At 46.8% G+C, this 20,765-nt stretch overlaps 1 protein-coding gene across 1 annotated transcript; it reads left to right on the forward strand.

Moving 5' to 3' along the window:
- The first annotated feature begins 5,167 nt into the window (after positions 1 to 5,167).
- Positions 5,168 to 20,158, forward strand: ROPN1 (rhophilin associated tail protein 1). Its single transcript, XM_075555645.1, has 5 exons — positions 5,168 to 5,283; positions 10,844 to 10,961; positions 12,106 to 12,267; positions 19,481 to 19,656; positions 20,092 to 20,158. Exons 1-5 carry the CDS (start codon positions 5,168 to 5,170, stop codon positions 20,156 to 20,158), a joined length of 639 nt encoding a protein of 212 aa, XP_075411760.1.
- Positions 20,159 to 20,765: the final 607 nt, after the last annotated feature.

Here is a 20,765-nt window from a genome sequence, read left to right on the forward strand (position 1 = left end):
CAGAGGCGATCCACCACAGGAACACCAGTGAGGAAGTTGGACAGCAAGAGGTGAGGGCTGGACCCACGTCACAGGAGGAGAGATGGAGAGTGAGAGATCAATTGTAACACAGTTCAAAGGAACTGTCCATGAACTTCAGCGAGTTGAGAATGTTGGGTTTTGATGCCAAAGGACTGTGAGAATGATGATATCATGTTTAGAAAAAAATTCAGGAAGGGACTGAGTTGAGAAACAAAATCAATGCTACTGGCTCGAAGGCCTTGGAATGTGGAACAGGAGCTTAGGGGAGAGGCTAGGAGAGTGTGAATGGGTACCAGTGACACAATGGCATAGCGGATACGACCGGGAGCTCTTCAGGAAAAACGACAGGAAGACCTAACCTCAGAATGCTGAGGATGAGCTGTGGGGAGATCGCCAACATCCGCTTATCAAGAGAAAGGAGGAGTGAAGGGTGCAGGAAGGAGATAGCGGACAACAGCTTAGGAAAATAGAAAAACAAGAATGGTGTTATGCCATTAACGGAAGTGGTGTGCTAACAGGCCGCTTCCAGCACCAGGCCCTGTGTGTTCAAGGCCTGCCAGGAACACTTCCTAGTGAGTACCCTGTTGATTTGTTCGCTGTCTTGGTTTCACTCCCTATCAGATGACCAGAGCATAATCCAGAGAAATGAAAGAGTCTGTGTAGGATGCTTAGTATTGTGCCTGGCACATACACGAGGTTAACAGATGCAACTGATGGCGTTTAAGGGAACAGTAGGCTGATGGTGCTGGGAAAATTGCAGAGGATTAAATAAGGGATGAACACTGAGAAGAGACAATGGATAGAGAGATTTTATTATAGAGTCTGTGCCCCAAAATGAAGAGAAGCCACAAAGCCATTGTTAAATGAAGCATCGGATGAAGGAAAGGTTTCGCTTAAATTTCCGCGATACTCATCAATGGTTATTATTGTTCCAGTTGGCATGAAAGGATCTTTAATTAGTGCTGGGTCATCTTTGTACTCCCATGAGGCCATCTGAGCCTCCTCTAATTGCATAGTAACCAAAAGATCTCAAAACACATGCAGATGAAATGAGCAAGATGAGCCCCAACCGCTCTCCAAGATAAATTGGACTGACAAAGTCATTGGACCTTTTAAAGTTAGGACCTCTTTCAGCCGCCCAAAGTCCCATGCATGTCAATGTCAATGTTAGTCCAAGAGTAGTGACGAGCTCCCTGAGATGCTCGGATACCACCCTGCTTACGGCACAGAGCATCACTCAGTGTGGAGGCCCCTATGCATCTCCCTGCTGACATCTCCCTCCTTCCCCAACCAGGGTACACTTCTCTGAATGTGTTTGTTCTTCATCACCTGCATGTAACCCTAAAAATACACATTGTTTGTGTGTGTTTTTGTACCCCAAACCCAAACCAAATTCACTTGTCATTGAGTTGATGCCAGCTCACAGTGACCCTATAGGACAGGGCAGAACTGCCCCTGTGGGTTTCTGAGGCTGTAACTGTTTACAGGCGTAGAAAGCCACATCTTTCTCCCACAGAGCTGCTGGTGGATTTGAACTGCTGACCTTGCAGTTAGCAGTGGAACACATTACCCACTGCACCGCGTGGGTTCTTTTTGTTTCACTCAGCACTCTGTGACTCATGTATGTTGCTGCCTACCATGTACTCATGGAGAATCGTGCTTTATGTTTCTCAGGAAGGATTATGCTTGCTTCTCAATCAATTGAACCCTCACCATTATGCAATATCCCTCATTATTCCTAATGATGCGTTTGCCTTGATGCTGCGCTTCTCTCTCATTAGAAGCACGTCAACTTGCTTGCTGTCGTTGTGTATTTATTTTTATATCCTTGACCTTTCCGTCTTTCTATGTCCTTCTGGGGGTTTTGTTTTGTTTTCAGATGTGCTGCTAGCTAGATTTTTAAAAAATCCAGTCAGATAATGTATCTATTTTAACAAAACCATTTAGACACCATTCCTTTTTCTTGCGATCGCTCGTGCGTGATGATACCGGTCATGAGGGTGAGCCTAAAAGCCTGGCCTCCAGGGTCCCCGTTCATGTGCAAACCCACTGCTGTAGACTCCATCCGAACTCGCAGCAGCCCCGGAGGACGGAGCAGAACAACGCCACAGGGTTCCGGAGACGGCACATCTTTCCAAACCAGATCCCGTGTCTTTTCTCACGAGGAGTTTAAACCACTCACTGCTCTTCGCGGCCAACACTGAACCCACCGACCATGGATGGATTTAAAGCAAATACAATTGCATGAGTCATGTTAGGGGGCTTTAAACCAAAAAGGTTTAGCCCACACAGTGGCTTGTTGAATGATTTGGTGGGCCAGTTAAATTTAAGGCTGATACAGGTTATAAAACCAGAAAATCAAGCTCACTGCCATCGAGTCGGTGTTGGTGCATCGCTACCCTATAGGACAGGGTAGAACTGCCCGTGTGAGTTTCCAAGACTGTAACTCATTACAGGAGTAAAAAGCCACCTCTTTTCCATGAGTGGCTGTTGGTTTTGAACTGCTCACCTTGAGGTTAGCAATCCAATTTGTAACCACTATGCCATCAGGGCTCCTTGATAAAGGTATAGTGATTGTTTTATCTATATCTATATTTTATTTCAAAGGGGTACTCTTTTTTAAAAAAACATTTTATTAGGGACTCATACAACTCTTACCACAATCCATACATCCACTGTGTAAAGCACATCTGTACATTCTTAGCCCTCTTCATTTTCAAAGCATTTGCTCTCCACTTAAGCCCTTGGCATCAGGTCCTCTTTTTCCCCCTCCCTCCCCGCTCCCCCCTTCCCTCATGAGCCCTTGATAATTTATAAATTATTATTTTGTCATATCTGATGTCCTGTCTGATGTCTCCCTTCACCCTCTTTTCTGTAGTCCGTCCCCCAGGGAGGAGGTCAAATGTAGATCCTTGTAATCTGTTCCCTCTTTCCAACCCACTCTCCCTTTACCCTTCCAGTATCACCACTCACACCCCTGATTCTGAAGGTATCATCCACCCTGGATTCTGTGCCTCCAGTTGCTATCTGCACCAGTTTACATCCTCTGCTCTATCTAGACTTGCAAGGTAGAATTCAGATCATGATAGTTTGGGGGGAGGAAGCATTTAGGAACTGGAGGAAAGCTGTATTCTTCATCGGTGCTACATCGTACCCTGACTGACTCATCTCCTCCCCTAGACCCCTCTGTAAAGGGATCTCCAGTGGCCGACAAATGGGCATTGGGTCTCCACTTTGCACTTCCCCCTTCACTCACTATGGTAAGATTTTTTTTTTCTGATGATGCCTTATACCTGATCCCTCTGACACCTCATGATTGCACAGGCTGGTGTGCTTCTTCCATGTGGGCTTTGTTGCTTCTGAGTTAGATGGCCGCTTGTTTACTTCCAAGCCTTTAAGACCCCAGACACTATCTCTTTTGATAGCCAGGTACCATCAGCTTTCTTCGGCACATTTGCTTATGCACCCATTTGTCCTCAGTGATCTTATCATGGAGGTGTGCATCCAATGATATGATGTTTTGTTCTTTGATGCCTGATAACTGATCCCTTTGCCACATTTGCTTGTTCACCCACTTTGTCTTCAGCGGTTGTGTTGGGAAGGTGAGCATCATAGAATGCCAATCTAATAGAAGAAAGTATTCATGCATTGAGGGAGTACTTGAGTAGAGGCCCAATGTCTTTCCTCCACCTTAATACTAAACCTATAAATATAGGCACATAGATCTATTTCCCCATCCTCATATATATATTTGCATATGTACATGTCTTTGTCTAGACCTCTATAAATGCCCTTTGCCTCCCAGCTCTTTCCTCTATTTCCCTTGACTTTCCTCCTGTCCCACTATCATGCTCCGTCTCCACCTGGGTTTCAGCTATACCTCTTCGTTACATTACTCCCGATCATTCCCTACCAGGCCTGCCACACCCACCCCACCACCAATTTGGATCACTTGTTGTTCCCTTGTCCCTGGGTTTGTTAACACCACTTCCTTAACCCCCACCTCCCCCTATCCCATGTCCCCCCGGAACTGTCAATCCCGTTGTTTTTCCTCCAGATAGTTTATCTAGACTATCTTATTTAGACAGACCTGCAGAGATAATAACATGCACAAACATAAGACAGAGCAAAACCAAGCAACAATATACAACAAAACAACAACAACAAACCACTGCCAAAGAACAAAACAAACACAAGAAAGAAAAGCTTGTAGTTAGTTCAAGGATTGTTTGTTGGCCTTTAGGAGTGTTTTCCAGTCCAGTCTGTTGGGGCACCACGCCCTGGCCCCAAAGTCCACTTTCAACATTCCCTGGGGACCTTGCCGCTCCATTTCCTTGCTGTTCCACTGCACTCCCCCAGTGCTTTGCCTCGGTGTGGAGGGATCAAGTTGGGCGCAATTCTCACAGTGTGTCTCCGGTTCTGTCCCCTGCAGGGCTATGGGTCAGTGCCAAAGGGGGGTACTCTTGAGAGAGTTTTTTTTTCCTAAAAAGCTCACGATGAGTAGGGGCTTGTTAGGAAAAGGTTTTAAGAGCTGGTGAAGTGCCTTGGTGAGAAAATGTCCAGGCAAGTTCTGTCCAGGCATCTTCTTCCATCACAGCACTGCTCAATCTCTGAGGGTCGCTGAGAATCTCGTTGAGAAATCTCACCCCATACACCCTACCACCCTGGTCCTGCCCCAACCTCCGACTTCTTTTTGTTCCTCAAACTCAAAAACATTTCAAAGGAACACAATTTGAGTTTCTCTAGGATGACTAAGCTGCCCTTTTGATGTGGTATAGATTGAAAGTGAAGAATTCTTCAAGGGTGTTTGAGGAACTGTATGATGTTTGGATTGTGTCCCAATAAAATTGTGTTTAAAAAATGCAGAGAAATGTTGAAGCGATAGAAACCGCTTCTTCAGAAGTACATAGGCTTAGAATGAGAGTATATTGGCAACGGTAGCGTCACGTTCGGATATTTTTGTTTAATAAAGGTCGGTGTGATTTTGTAGCAATACTGCCTTATGCTGGTATATTTTATGCTGAAAAAGCTCTGGAAGGATGCATACAATATTAGGGGGTAATATCATTCGAGGAGATTTTTCCTTCTTTCTCTTAAAAGATTCCCATTTATGCATTTTTTTTTCTGCCAATAGGTCAACTAATCAATGCCTCAGACCGACAAGCAAATATGCATCCCACCGGAGCTGCCCGAGTTGCTGAAACAGTTCACCAAAGCCGCCATCAGGTCCCAACCCCAAGATCTCATCCAGTGGGCTGCTGAGTATGTCGCATGCCTTTCCTCCTCTTCCCACTCCTGTCCCCACAGCTCGGGAAGGGAAGGCCATGGAAAACTTGGACGAGGTTGTCGTGACTACAGTCGGGAAGGGGGACTGATGAACATCATGTTGTGATTTCCCCGTCTGAGTGTTACTTAGGTGTTTGCAGATCCATTCATGAAGCCGCCACAGTGCGCACGGATGGGGTGAGCGAGGAACCGAGGGCACTGGGCAAAGTGTCCCGGGGAAACAGCAAGAACTAGACCATCGCACTTCACTGGCGCATGCACACTGCAATCACCCAATGCACACCCCTGCAGCTTAACTTCCCGTTCCGTGGTTTAGCCCTCACGTGACCCATGGGACATTTGGTGCCCACCAACTTTCTCAGCGCCTCAGGTTTCTTGGGAAGCTGTGCGCCCAGTGCTGGTGGGATCCATAGAACTGTGTGAATAGGAAGAAGTAGGTCTCACCCCACCAGAATCCACCAGGACATACGTATTCCACACAAATGTATCAAAATCTTTATTTCCTTACATGGCTTCCCTCTCTGAATTCAGTAGGCCTCTATTACTGAAAACACACGATTTCAACAGTTAATTCAAGCAGAAAATAGTTGGGCCATGAGAGGACACGAGGACCACATTCTCAGGATGCACCACCAGATGGCAGCAGGACCCTGGCTGGGCGGGGCAGGGAGGCCCTGAGAGGAACCTGCTGAGTGGCCTGTGCAGGCCGAGTCCACCCTGGTCCACAGTCCACCCTGGTCCACAGTCCACCCTGGTCCACAGCTGCCTGGATTCTTTGAAGGAGACACCTTTCTCCCGTGCTGTTCAAATTCACACTCACAGCCAAAGGCATTTTATCTTTTGTCTGTGGGGGAGATTATTGCTGTTTTCTTGAGTGTTCCTTCGCAAGGACTAGCTCTCAGCATAAAGATGTCTGTTCGCTGCACATCCCATTCGGGGGAAGAGAGGCAAAGTAGATTGAGAAGGTCAGCCGGGGCAAGGCTGGGTTAACAGGGCACCTCCAACGCGGTGCCCTCTTTCAGCGAGACCCCCAGAGGCCGCTCAGTCGAAGGAGCACACACAGCAATCGCTGCTGGCCTGGATTGAAACCGCTTTACACAGAAAACCTCTCAACTATGAAATTGCTTCTTAGACAAACTCACCTGCTTGAAGCTGGGGCCAGAGTTCGGAGCTGACTAGATGGCCCCTGATTGTTTGGGGGCTATTTTTACTGCTGGGTGACTGCCTCCTCTAGAGCATCTCAGGGGAGAAGGGGCAGTGAGGGGGGAGGTTGAGAGACAGTGGTGGGTCCAGGAAGGGAGAGTGCCTTGAGTTGGAGACTGTGAGTGGGTGTGCTTGCGGGGAAGAAGGGGTGGACATCCTTGAGAATGCACCCCGTGGAATCTAGAGGAGTCTTCAAGACTCTGGGGCTGCGCTCTCTGCGCTCCTGAGCGAGGGCTAGGGAGACGCTTTCCAAACAAAAGGAGAACTGGTGTGTGTCTAAGAGAGACATACTAGGGGTACTCTGTCTGGCCAGGAGGCCTGTTTGGGTTTTCTTTTTAAATTTGATATGTCACCTCTAAGATTGGACTTTTGCGTCAGCAGACTAATTTCTTTTGGCAAAATCAAGCACCTTGTTTTATATTAAACTACTTTGAACAACAGTTTCAAACTCCATTTTGTTGTGCATAAGCTGACGTTTTACGGTAAGACAAATGGCGTTTCTTGGTGCTTTCCCCGACAGTTATGAGCTAAGACATCCCACTGTAGTTGCCTGTTTGCTCTCATGTTGAATCATGTGCTATAAATTTTTTAGACACCTGTGAAAATCAGTCGGTAGTTTAACCACAGCTCTGGCCTAAGAGCACTCTCCATCCTGCTCCGCCATGAAAAGCACTTTGTCAGATGGTTTGTGTGTCTGACATACCTGTATCACTTTGTGGGCAAAACTCTACAAAGCAGTGCCAAGACCAAATAACTGTGTCACTCATTTCAAACAAGAAGTCTCCTACATAAGTGCTGTCATCCAAAAACAAAAACAGATAAAAATACCTGCTAGGCATCAGCAAGGCATCAACTTACCTGTCCTATAGTAGGCGTGGAAGGGATATTAAAAAAAAAAAAAAAAAAAGCTCCACCAGCCGGAGTTTTTGTAGTACACATTGTTCCCACTAGGGGAGCATCGAGCAACTCACTCTGAATTAGTGCACCCAGTGGTATCACCTGGGAAGGTTCTCTCTGGTCATTGTGGATTTTTTTCATAAAACACTTTCACTGCAACTTCATTTTTTTGTGCGTGATTTAAGAGAACAGCATGCAGCTGTGAAATTCTATTTTGCTGCTCAAAAAATGCCACTTACAGAGACAGCAGTATGGGAAAAACTCAACAGTATGGGAAAAACAAGTAGTGTTCTGGTTTTAGAAAAGGTGAAATGTTGATTGATATCAAACCTCATCCTAGACATCTGTCAACTTCCTGAACGGATGGAACTGTTGACAAAATTCATGCACTTGTGCTCGAAGACCCACGAACCATTGAAGGGATGAGGGCGTTATCTGGACAATTTTGGAGCTCAGTTCAGAGAATTTCAACAAGATTTGAGAATGAGAAGAGTCGCTATGAAATTGTGCCTTGGGGTCTGATGGATCAGCAAAAAGTGTCAACTGGACACATTCCATGCTTTGAAAGAACAGCTCCAAAGCAACCCAGAAATTTTTAGCAAGGTCGTTACTGGTGACAAGACATAGTGCTGTTCTTATGACTCCCAAACCAAACATGAATCAAGCCAGTGAAAGACACCATCATCGCCCTCTCCGCACAAAGCTCACAAAGACCAAGAAGATGCTCATTTGTTTTCTTGATGTGAGGGAGTTCGTTCCACCATCTTGCTGTTAATCAGGCTTTCTATCTAGAGGTTCTGAAAAGATTGCATAACAGTGTGCAACAAAAAAGGCCTGATTTATGGCCGACGGGGACTGGCTTTGCCACCATGACAATGCACCTGCTCATGTAGCCATCTCAATGCACCAGCTTTGATAAATACAGCCCACCTCTCTTGCCCCACACACCTTACTCACCTGACCTTGCTCCATTCGACTTCTTTTTATTTCTTCGAATGAAGAGGGACATGAAAGGGCAGTAATTTGATGATGTAGAAGCGGTAAAGAAAAAAATGAGGGAGGTGCTGTCAGCCATCCAAGCAGATGTTTGAAAAATGTTTCCGAGAATGAAATGACAGATTTGACAAATGTATTAAGTGTACTGGGGAGTACTTTGAAGGTGATATGATTGCTTTGTAAAAAAAAATTAAATAAATAGCTTTGAAAAAAATTACCTTGGTGGTGGTGGGGGTTACCCCCCCCTCATATGTCAACACACTTGAAATGTGTGGCCATGGAATTGTTCACTTGGCAGATGGAGCTTTCGGAGGACCTAATGAGGACCAAACCCATTGCGGACAGCCTTTCGGTGTCTCCCGCCAGTTCCACTAACAGTCTGGGGAGTGCTACTCTCTACCCACGGGCACTTCTGTAGAATGAGAAGCTGCATGTCTACCTCTGCTGTTTGCATCTTACCTAAGTCTGGTGAATAACCGGAGGCCTCACCGCATCCTGTTGTCACCCTGTATGACCCCCTCCCCAACACTCTTCTGTGTGGAAAGATTTCGCATGCAAGGCCCTAATGGTGACCTCGAAGTACGTCTGCCCTCCCTGCTGATGCCCTCCACGGGGTGACTACTGGACGGCGTCCTTCAAGCCCGTGGGTTCTTTACTTCTTCATTAAGCCTTTGGGGCTTGGAGATGGAAAACGGTTCGCAGCCTCCTCATTGGATGACTCAGTCCTAAGGTGGATGTTACAAAGTTCTGTGTTCTTTCTATACTACCTGGGTGGCACAGTGGGTACCTGCGATCTGCAAGGCCAGCACTTTGTTCGAAACCACCAGCCCCTCCTCAGGAGAGAGACAGGGAGTAAAGAGTTAAAGTCTGAGAAGCTCACAGGGGCAGTGCCACTCCGTTTTATACAGTCGACTATGAGTTGGCATTGACTGGATGGCAGTAAGAGGTTTGTTTGTTTGTTTGTTTGTTTTTGGTCTATAGAAAGTAGTGAAAAACAAAGCAGGGAGGAGCCAAGGCTTTCAATGTAGATCATCAGGTGCCTCTGGGTGGTTCAAGCCACCGACCTCTCAGTTCTTCATTAGGTTCTGAGCCTCCTTTATTGAAGCTAGACCCTTTCATGAAGCAGGGAAGGACCCACTGGTCAACTGCCCTGTTCACCCCCTGCCGCACGCTGCCTCTCCTCATCTCATACCTACCCGGGTACAGGATTCGGTGTTTCTTTTCCCACCACCCCAAAGAAGTGCCACTCTGCACGGCACTGGGGAGCAAGCAGATTTCACATTTTGAGGGGAAGGTAGAGAAGGGTTATACATCACACCCCTCCTGTAAGTTTGTCTCCTTTGCCTGCCTCCCTGGCTGTCCCCCCAGCCTTCTCCTTCTCCCCACTTGAAGCCCCCATCCTCACTCTCTCTATCCTTGCCCCTCTCAGCTCTCCCAGAGAGCGTGCAGCGCACTCCGGTTCTTTCCCACCGTCTCTTTCCAAGGCCCCGGATCCTCACTCACTACCTAACGCTGACCGTAAAAATGTCAGGGGTCATTGTACAGGTAGTCCCCGACTTAGAGTGGGTTCTATTTTCTGACTGCAAATGGCCTTGTCTTTCTGAGGCATGTAGATGGCCCCCTATTATTTTTGTTTTCATTATTACCGCCTATTGTTATCAGGATCTTTGTCTTTGGGGAGTTGGGAGCCTTACATCTGAGAATAAGAAGGAGAACACATTGTGTGTGGCCCATATCACAAATGACAAGATGTTGGGGAAAGACAAAAACAAAAGCCAGTCGGTCATAAGTGTGGTTTGTGGTAACTTGAATACATGGTGATTAGGGGACCATGTGTAACGAACATAAAGATTTTATCCAAGAAATTGCTATAAAATATCATTACTGGAACTTTTCTGCCTTAAGAGAGAATAGGAAATTAAAAATAGCAAATTATTTGTCTTTTCTTCTTCATATACCTACCCACACACAAGCACATATATACATAGCCACACATACACATATGTATTCAGGGTTTAAAAAAAAGTTCACGGAAAAATTCCATCAACTTTTCATTCCTTTTTCCCACAAATATTTGAGGCCCCATTATCTACTTCTATATATCTATATCATCTATATCTATACACTTACCTATACACAAGATCATATGATGTGTTATACAGGTAATGTTACACATACAACGTACACACCCCTATACCTTATGATGTGTGAAAAACTTAGGAAATAAAAACAACACTACCTAGCATGTCCCAGAGAATTCCCAGAGTTGATTTATTCCTCATCCTTGGAGAGGAACCAATATGCCCACTCCTTCGGCATTCTCTAGGCCTTGGGCATAGAACGTCAAATGCTTCCAGCTTTCCCTGGTGTCAGTGGACTTCATAAACAGGGCTCACAGGAATCTGGGACGCACACTCAACCCTCAATTCTCCTCTTGCAGTTACTTTGGGGCCATGTCCCGTGGAGAGATTCCCCCCGTGAGAGAGCGGTCGGAGAGAGTAGCTCTGTCTAACTGGGCCGAGCTAACTCCTGAACTGTTAAAGATCCTGCATTCTCGGGTAAGGGCTGGGCCTCGGGATATGGGGAGCAGGGCACGGTTAAGGCCAGGCAGGTACAGATCAAAGCCCACTCTCCCCCTGCCCATCAGCTAGCCACTAACCCATGAGCTGGAAAGAAGCCTGGCCAAGGAGAAATCAGAATCACACTGCAACAGGCTGTGGACTCTCAGACTTCTGTGAAGCTGATGGAGTGTCCAGCGGCCTGGTGCAAGGCTAATTCCTTCCCTTCCAAAAAACCCAAGTCCACAGTCCCTCGCTTACTGACCACCATCACACTTTGATGTCCCCCCATGGTCCCAGGTATAGACATGGTCTGGCTTAGAGGAAAAAGACCGGCTCTTCCCACAGCCAAGTCCTCCTGGGAGCTGCCCGGAGAAAGCTTATAGCTTGGCCAATTCCCAGGAAAACATGGCTTATAAAAACTCAATTTAGGACCCACTGTAGAGAGGCATGGGGGTGGGGGGTTCTCAGGACTGACTCAGTCAACTGAGCTGGTCCCAGAGGCTTGACCATTTCAACCAGAATCCGAGTGTGTGTGGAGGGTGTGGGGAGTGGGTGCTGGACCTTCATGGGGGCATTCCTGCCTTTATCACCTTGTTGGCCAGTAATTGACTGCCTGTGACCTTCCTCCTCTTAGTCACCCGGTGCCTTGTGCTGTGGTTCTGACATTGACCCAAGCATCCAGAGCCAAGGCTGAAGGTAGCCTCCCCCATCTTATTCTGGAAAAGTGTGAGTGATTCCTGTCAAGTCCATGACAAAGAAGTCAGCAGAGACCAGAATCCATGGTCTCACATCCAGTTTCAACACTGATTAGTGGTCTCAGCCAACAACTCTGACCCTGGGTTCATGTGCAGCTGGCCCTGTCTGCCTTGTAGGAATACCCCACAAGGGATAAAACAGCAGATAACAAAAGTATTGAAAAATTAAAGTGGAGCGCTTAATGTTCCTGCTTCCCATAATTCTGACATCTGCAGTTAAAAATCATGGGGTCCTGTTCAGCATGTTCTTCATTAGGGAAGATATTAATCTGCCAGGTTAGGGTCTCATCTCCCTGCTGACCCCACTTGCTGTGGCCTGGCAGGTCTCAGGGCCTCGCCAGACGGGTGCAGAGCTTGCCTCAATCCCTGTGTGTTCCCTCCTGCAGGTTGCCGGCAGACTGATCATCCATGCAGATGAGCTGTCCCAGATGTGGAAGGTGCTGAGTCTCCCGACAGACCTGTTTAACAGTGTGATGAATGTGGGTCGCTTCACAGAGGAGATCGAGTGGCTGAAGTTTTTAGCCCTGGCTTGCAGTTCTCTTGGAGTTGTAAGTCACGTTAATGGTTTGTGTTCCTTTAAGGGAAATGTCTCTCTGTACCCAGAAGGGCAGGAGTTGGGCGTTCGGACATGGAGACACAGTCAGCTGTCTACGGCTGTGGGTGGGAGATGAGCCTGCCTGTGCTTGGAATACCAGGCTTCTAGTCTTCTTGTTTTCTCTGATTAGACTTGTTCCTGTGCTATCAGCAGGAAGCAGGGACTGGGGGGGGCGGGCGGGGGGGCAGGGGGTAGAGAGAGAAAACTGAAGCAGGTTCTAGGGAGAGGCTGAGGAAATGTGGCTTTGGATTCTTTATGAATTTCAATCGTGGCAATGAGATTCATTTCCATCAGCACGCCACTGTAGACGCTGTAGAATTCTTACTGCTGATACTTGGCTTTCAGATCCCTAGGAAGAAAATACACCAGTAGAGATGTTCACAAAGAGAGGACTCCTTATAGAAAATGCAATAAAAAAGGAAGGAAGGGGACACAAAAGTCAGAGAGATAAGAGAGCAAGGAAGGAGGGATGAGGCTATTTCTAGACTTATCATCATGACATCGCCATGGACACAGGATGCTCACAGAAATTCACTTTCCTGTTTTGAAAGAAAAGATGCTGAAACTAGTGTGTGTGCGTGCAGATATATATGGGTGCATGCACAGATACATATATCTACACAGACACATTATATATACAGTTTTAAATAAAGCTTGGGATGTCTTATGCATGAGCTCACTCTTATTAAACCCAGTTTTAATAACTAAAATGAAAATGAATCAGAAACATGTTTTAAAAAAATCCTTTGCATACATATGAGTTTAAAAATTAATGAGAGAACCGTTGCCTTTACCCAAACCAAATGGTATGCAAAGGTGGTTTGAATCACTCAGCACTTCTAAGCACGACCTTGTTCTTTCTTCTCAAATATGCTTGAAGTACAGATTTGATATTTTTGTGTCTGAGAAAATTTACCAGAAATATTGTAGTCCAACTTCTTCTGTGGGTTTCCCTTGCAGCATGCTCATCCTCATTTCTGTAGAGAGGAGGGAAGGGGTCCTCTGTGCGTTAGTTCATTTCCTTTCTGTTGTCCTTTATAGCGACCTGTTCTCCTGAAAGCTTTGCTCTCGAGGAGCGGGCAATGCCGCAAGGACAGACGGCGTCCATCTGCACTGAGTGCACTTCTGTGGGAATAACCCAAGGGTTGGTGTGTTCTTCCTCTTGTGGGTTAACTGACAGAGATGTATTTTCTCACAGGTCAGGAGGCTAGAAGTCCAATTCCGGGTGTGGGCTTCCGGGAAGGCCCTCTAGGCCTGCACTGGGGTCAGGGCTTGTCTGCCTTCAGCTTCCATTCCTCAGTTCCCTGATGACCATGTCACAACTATCGTGTTCTCTGTGATGGCTTCCTCAACCTGTTCTTTTTACATCTCGAGGAGATTGGTTTACGACACATCCTGCATGGACACTGCCTCGTTAACAAAGAAAGGCCCTTCCAAATGGGGAGCATAATTATAGGTATAAAGCCAAACTCACTGCCGTTGACTGGATTCCAACTCATAGCAACTCAACCGCTTAGGGTAGAGTTTAAAAGAAAAATAAAATAGATTGAGCCCAACCCAAGAATTTCCGTCTGTGGCAATAATAAAAATGACCTCTAGGTAACTTGCATCACCTGCCAGATAGGTTTCCTCTGCAACTCATATGCCTTCTCTTGTTTCCAAGGTGGCAGTTGAGTTTATAGCAACAGGGTGACCCCAGGACCTCAGAGTGATGCTCTTTGGCACCTCTGGTCTCTGTGGTGATGCTTCTGTCTGAGCAGTCACGATCTGCTTGTAGCTTGAGTCTTGGGTCTAGAGTCATTCAGGTTAGTCACAAGCACAAGGTGCCACCCGCCACCCCCAATAGGTATCTCAGTGTTCCTTGGTGCTGAGTTCTCTGCCCTGGCTTAAATGGTCTAAGCTGTGGCCTCTCACTGCCTTGGGAGATGTCTGAATCTTCCCCTTTTCCCTCTACCTCACAGTAATCAAGAGGATTTGGGAAAGTCAATGTCAGCCTTCCCTCAGCTTAGCCCACGGTGCAGCTGCTAGGCTTCCTTTTGATATGGCTGCTTCTGGAATTGGCAAGAAGAAATCATGAGCTAAGTTGTATCCTTCTCCTGTCCTCCTAAAGCAAGGCAGTTGGATGAGATGTGCCAAGAGATGGTCCTACGCTCCAGTGTTCTGCAATTCCATTCCCTGTTCTCCATTTCCTCTGAGACACCCTCAGGCCTCGCTGTGGAAAACTGCAGGCTTCTCAGGTTCTGGAGGTCCTGAGAGGTTTGCCTTTGTCCTAAAACACCTTGTGCCCAAGATTACATAGACGAGAGGTCAGTCTGGAGGTCAAGTCCACAAATAAAGGATGCCTTATAAATCTAGGAAGTAACCCCTTTACTCCCACTGGGTTATACTGACTGGTTGGAAACGTAAGTGTGGGGAAAGTCAAGTGTGATGATCCAGTGAAGGCTTTGCCTTCTGGTTAATTCGTGTATCTACTAGTAAGTCCAGCCAACCGTGACTGCTCTGTCATCTAGAAAAACCACTTCCCTCTTGTATAGAGCCTGATGTTTAGGTAGCAGATAGAGGTCCTTGAGTCTTGAGTTCTCTAGGAGTCTTAGTTATCTAATGGCACAAGTGGAGGCCTTTACCAAACACATTCTCTCAGTTAAGGAGGTAAGAAGTTCAAATCCAGGGAGCCAGTTCTAAATTCAGGAAGGCTTTCTTCCCTGTCTGCTCTGCAGGAGAGCCCTTGACTCCTTTCAACAGCCATGCATCTGGCATTCTTTGGAGATCTCTGTATGCCTTAGAATCAGTCTTCCCCTGGGTTTGTGAGGTTCTGAGCAGAGGGACCCTGGGTCCAAATGGTGCACCCTGCTCCTGGTAGCACTGAAGGCCCTTCCTCGCTGCCCTCTCCTCTCTCCTTTATATTGTGTGATAAAAAGTGACATGGGCCACACCCCAGAGACACCCCCTTCCATCAGATCAGGGTTGTGATCTGATTAAAGGTGTTGCATCCCACCTTTAGAGCAGATCAGGGTTGATCACACGATGGGAGGCATCATTCTATAAGGACCACATTATATTGTTATATAACTACCAGCCCCTGAAAATCATGGCTCAGCTGAGTTGACACAGATTTGTGGGGAGTGGGGTTGAGGGCACAATTCAATCTATGACGCCGGATGTAATACTGAGGTGACTTCAAAGAAGTTCATGGAAAATTTCCATTATCTTCTAACTCCATTTTCCCACGGACTTTTTGAAGCCTCCATGTACTTGTGATCCAAGTGGGCTGGCATGAAGACTTCTTCCCTTTCAGGACTCCTCCCCTTAGACTGGCCTCAGCCATCTCCTTTTCCACAGAGACTTTATATCAAGTGAAGAGGTCTTTCAAGTAGTAAATACTCATGTCAATCGGAAGAAATGGCTTGTATCTTGTTAGCAAATAATTTCTTTCCTGAGCCCTTTACCTCTGAGTATGAACATGAGGCTCATGAGATACTGAAAAGCCATCGCTTTGAGGTTGATCCCCTTCTGACCAGAGAGCTTGGGTGAGAGAATGCAGAGATTTACTTTAGATTTGTGTAAATTGACAAAAGAGCTCCAAAGAGTTCTTTATCCATCAACTCATTGAATTTTTAAAAAATCATAGGAAATCAACAGAATCTGAATACTTGTTGTTTGAATGGCCAACCAAGGAAGGTGTTGGGGGTCAAAAGCAGCCCCATTTGGAGGAAACTGGAGGCAGCGAGCAGCCAGGCAAAGGCAGCAAGGAAGCAGTTGCTTGAAAAGAGTAGAGAGGATGAGCTGTGGGTGGAAATGATGCCACCGAGAGCCCATGTCGAACCTCTACTTCTACTGCAACTCAGCTGCTCTCAACTCTGCCGGGCCTCCAACCCCACAGCGGGCCTTTAGGTCCTCACGGCCAGCCTCTGGCCCAGCCTCCTGCATGCTGTTCTCCCACGCCCTTGGTGGAAGAGGCTGCACACCATCTGTGCCATGCTTTACAGCACTGTCCAAGGGAGGGCCCAAGGGGATGGGGGTGAGGGGAGCAAATACACAAGTGGCCTACTGCAAACCCCAAATGTCCTTGGCATCACGTGGTTCATCCCATAAAAACCCATGTGCATTGAAGATTGTCATTCATAAAATACACTGTGTGAGTTAGTATGCAAATACTATACAAAATGCTTGCCATCAAGTGCAAATGTTGCAACAAGAAGATGGGCCGGGTTTATCCAGCGCCCTTATCTACCTCCTGGCATAGAGGGTTCAACACACAACACAGTTAGAGATGCACCACCTCAACATCCATTGCATTTAGGAAGAGGATGGGAACAGAGCAAGCAAACATCCACCACAGAGGGGGAACCGGCTAGCCAGGCAGTTGGAAAAACACAGCAGCTTGTTCACTCCCCCAGCCTCCCCCAGCTCCCCACTCCAGTGTGATTTTTCATGGAGTCTTCAAGAGTATGTAAGAGTCATTTGTACATCATCTGTTTTCATAACCTCCATAGTGTACACACAAACCTGTCTTTGAATTAAAACCAACTATTTGGCTCATATCAGTTCTTTCCTTTATCCAATCATGACACAACATCTCTCCATATGAAATGTATCCACAGGACAGACTTGTTGAAAAATGCCACTGCAGAAAACCATCAGTTCTGGGCATGATCCTTAAGGTTCACATTTCCTTGAAAGGAGTCGTTTGCATATGTTACATCAACCCTTCCATCCCCCACTCAATGCTAATATTACACGCCACAACATACTGACCCAAATCCCTTTCCGTCAGGTTAACTCTGGCTCATGGTAACCCCATGCCTGTCAGAATAGAGCTGGGCTTTATGGGGTTTTCAATGGCTGTGTTATGGGAAGTAGGTCACCGGGCATTTCTTCTGTGGTGCCTCTGGTTGGATGTGAACCAGCAATGTTTCAGTTAGTAGCCTAGTGCATTAACCATGTGCTCCCCCCAAGCATTCCCCAGAACAGCAGTTCTAGACCTGTGGGTCGCAACCCTCCGGGGGTCAAACAACCCTTTCACAAGGGTTGCCCAATTCATACAGTAGCAAAATGACAGTTGTGAAGTAGCAATGAAAATAATTTTGTGGTTGGAGGGTCACCACAAGACAAGGAACTGTATGAAAGGGTCGCGGCCATGAGGAGGGTTGAGAACCACTGCCCTAGAAAGTACTGCATGGTTCTAGAATAAGGGTGGGGAGCTTTGTTTCTGCCAAGGGCCACTTGGCTATTCACAACATTATTCGAGGGCCATCTTGCTCAAACATCTCATTAACTGGCCCCTAATGGGATGTCTGGGAGGCCCGGTGGCACAGTGGTCGTGAGTTGGGCTGTTGACTTCAAGGTCTGCGGTTTGAAACCACCAGCAGCTCCTCAAGAGCAAGACAAGGCTTGCTGCTCCCAGAAAGGCGACAGTCTCAGAGCCCAGGGGCAGTTCCAGCCTGTGCTCTGGGCCACTGTGAGTGGGAATCGACTCAAAGGCAGTATGTTTTTCGCTTAATGCGATGGCTGGAACTGTTTCTTTGGTGGTGCATGTGATGCTGCCTCCTATTGATGGTTTCTCAGGCCTTCTGCCACCCACTGCTGGACAATCCCCACTTCTATTTTAGAAGAATGAGTTTTTTCTTGATGCCAGGTGCCATTTTTTCCTGCATCTGCGACACCCATCTTCCTGGGGACATGACCCTTCTTCTGCCTCCTCCTCCCCATGATGGCATTGTCTCAAGTCTCTCTCTGGAATATATAGGCTAAACGTTAACCTTGACCCCAACCCTTTAGAAAGAAGGGTGGAGAACAAGAATAAGGGGATCAAACTTGGAAGCATGTAAAAGTAAATCCCCTCCTCCAGTGAGTTTATTCTGATTCAAGGGACACATATCTCCACATAGCCAGCACTTTATAAACTTAATTCTCTGAGATTATTCCTCCAACAAAGGAAGACCGAAGGGAAAGGTAACCACGTAGGTATTCAATCAACCAGATGCCAGCCAGCCAATTTTGCTTCCTGGGGGCCCGTATGTGTCAGAATAGAACTGTGGTCCACATGATTTCCAGTGACTGAGTTCTCCTAAGTAGGCTACTCGTTTGTCGTGCTGTGTTGTTGGGTGCTATGCCGTAGGTATTTTAAACACTAGCAAGTTCACCCATGGCAGATGAGCTTTAAACAAGTCTCCAGATTAAGAGGGGGTGAATCTGCTCCACAAGACATTTTTAAAGGGTTGAAAGACAAAGATGTTACTTTGAGGACTAAGGGTGTATCTTGTTCAAGCCATGATACTTCAATGGCTTCAGATACATGTAAGTGCTGGACACTGAATACGGAAGACTGGAGAAGGATCAATGCAATTGAATCAGGTTGCTTGCAAAGTACTGAAAGTACCTCCGAACTGCCCAAAGAACAAACAAATCTGTTTTAGAAGAAGTACAGCCAGAATGCTAAGAGGAGGCAAGGGTGGCAAGATTGGACATTTAATCAAGAGAGGCAAGTCCCTGGAGAAAGACGTCATGCTTCGTGAAGTCAAGGGGCAGTACAAAAGAGGAAGACCCTCACGGAGATGGATTGACACAGTGGCTGCAACAATGGGCTCAATCACAGCAACCAATGGAGCGGATAGTGTTTTGTTCTGTTGCACATAGGGTGGGAATTGATTCGATGGCCCTGAATAATGTCACAGGAAGGAAGGCTTGACAATCTGCTTCTAACAATGAACGAGTGAACATCTTCTTTGGAATCACAACAAAATCGTGTCCTGTTCACTTGCTTTGGACACTCATCGGGTGGGAGTGATTGCTAGAGGAGGCTGTTGTGTTGGATGACCTAGAGAGGGTCCACATGTGGGAGACTCCCAGTGAGATGAACTTGAATGTGCTTGTGACCATGAGGAGGACTTTGAACCAGGCAACAAATACAAAAGGTTGCCAAGGGGCCTGAGTTGACTCGATAGCAAGAAGCTCTCTCGAACTCCAGGTACTCACCATTTCTAGATGGAATTAAATGACATTTGGGTATAAAGGTCTAAAGCATTCTAGAGTACTGCATCATTCCCACTTGATTTTATGAGAGTTGGTTGTTTTTTTTCTTCCCTTTTTATATCTAAACTGGTCTCCATGTGTATATTTAGCCTGGAATACCGACTTTCCCCTCATCTTACCTTGTGCCTTTCTAGACCATTGCCAAGACTCTCAAGATAGTGTGTGAAGTTCTGTCATCTGACCATGACAGTGGACCTCCCAGGATCCCTTTTAGTACCTTCCAGTTTCTCTACACGTACATTGCGGAAGTGGACGGGGAGATCTCGGCATCGCATGTCAGCCGGATGCTCAACTACATTGAACAGGAAGTGTAAGTACACCTTTACCTGCTGGGGGTGCAGGAAGGGAGGGGAAACCGATCTCGCAGGGCCCTGAGTCAAGCGGGTGACAGTGAGAGCACTACACCACAAGGCTTGGGGAACAGGAACAGTGGGAAGAACCAGGGTTAAGGATCAAAGGGAGGTAAGGGATGAGAAGGGGAAAGTAGTGTAGCCTAGCAACTCAGCATCAGCCTTCCTCGAACCAGAAACTCCAGGCTGGCACTCAAACCTGTCTTGGCTAGCCTTCCCAGTGACTGAACTCTCAAGAGCAACAACTAGTAGGGAGCAGAGAAGAAAGGTTCGGAGCAGGAGAGGTTGCTGGGGCAGCAGCAGGCTGTGGAGTGAGTGAGTTGTTTCTATGCTGTCTTCCTTCGGCTCCATCTCCTGCAGTGAACTAACCCTGCTCCCGCCTTCTCTCCACACAGAATCGGTCCTGATGGTTTAATCAAGGTGAACGACTTTACCCAAAACCCCAGGGTTCGGCTGGAGTAAAAGCACAGTTTGGCGATTTTAAAGGGAGATACAGAGATGACTGTGCTTCAGATTGACTGAGCCCCACACACCATCCAATGACAATTTTTGTGTACAACGGGTGCACACTAATAAACAATTAGCCAAACATGCTGAATCAGAAATGTGTGGGATTAAGCGCCAAGTTGTTGGAACGAAGACCTATCTTAAGAAGTGAGGAGTATGCTTCCCACACGGGCACTGAGTAAAAGTGGCTGATGGGGAAAGCCGGGCTGTCTGATTTCAAAGTAGAATGTTAAGGGGACACGCGCTGATATTTTGTGATTAAACCAAACCCAGCTCCGTGCCATCAAGTGGATGCTGTCTCACATCAACCCTGCAGGACAGGGTAGAACTGCCCCTGTGGGTCTGTGAGACTAACTCTTCACAGGAGGAGAAAGCCAGAGTGTGTCCCTCAGAGCAGCTGGTGGTTTTGAACTTCTGACCTTGTAGCTAGCAACCCAACTAGTAACCATTATGCCACCAGGCCTTCTTAGACTTAAAATGAGATGAGGTCAATCCACGTTTTTACTGGTTCATGTCTCCATTTGTTGGTTTTATACTATAGGCAGTCCCTGGATTAGGAATG

The sequence above is a fragment of the Tenrec ecaudatus genome, chromosome 8 (assembly GCF_050624435.1).
Source record: "Tenrec ecaudatus isolate mTenEca1 chromosome 8, mTenEca1.hap1, whole genome shotgun sequence".
Lineage (NCBI taxonomy): Eukaryota > Metazoa > Chordata > Mammalia > Afrosoricida > Tenrecidae > Tenrec > Tenrec ecaudatus.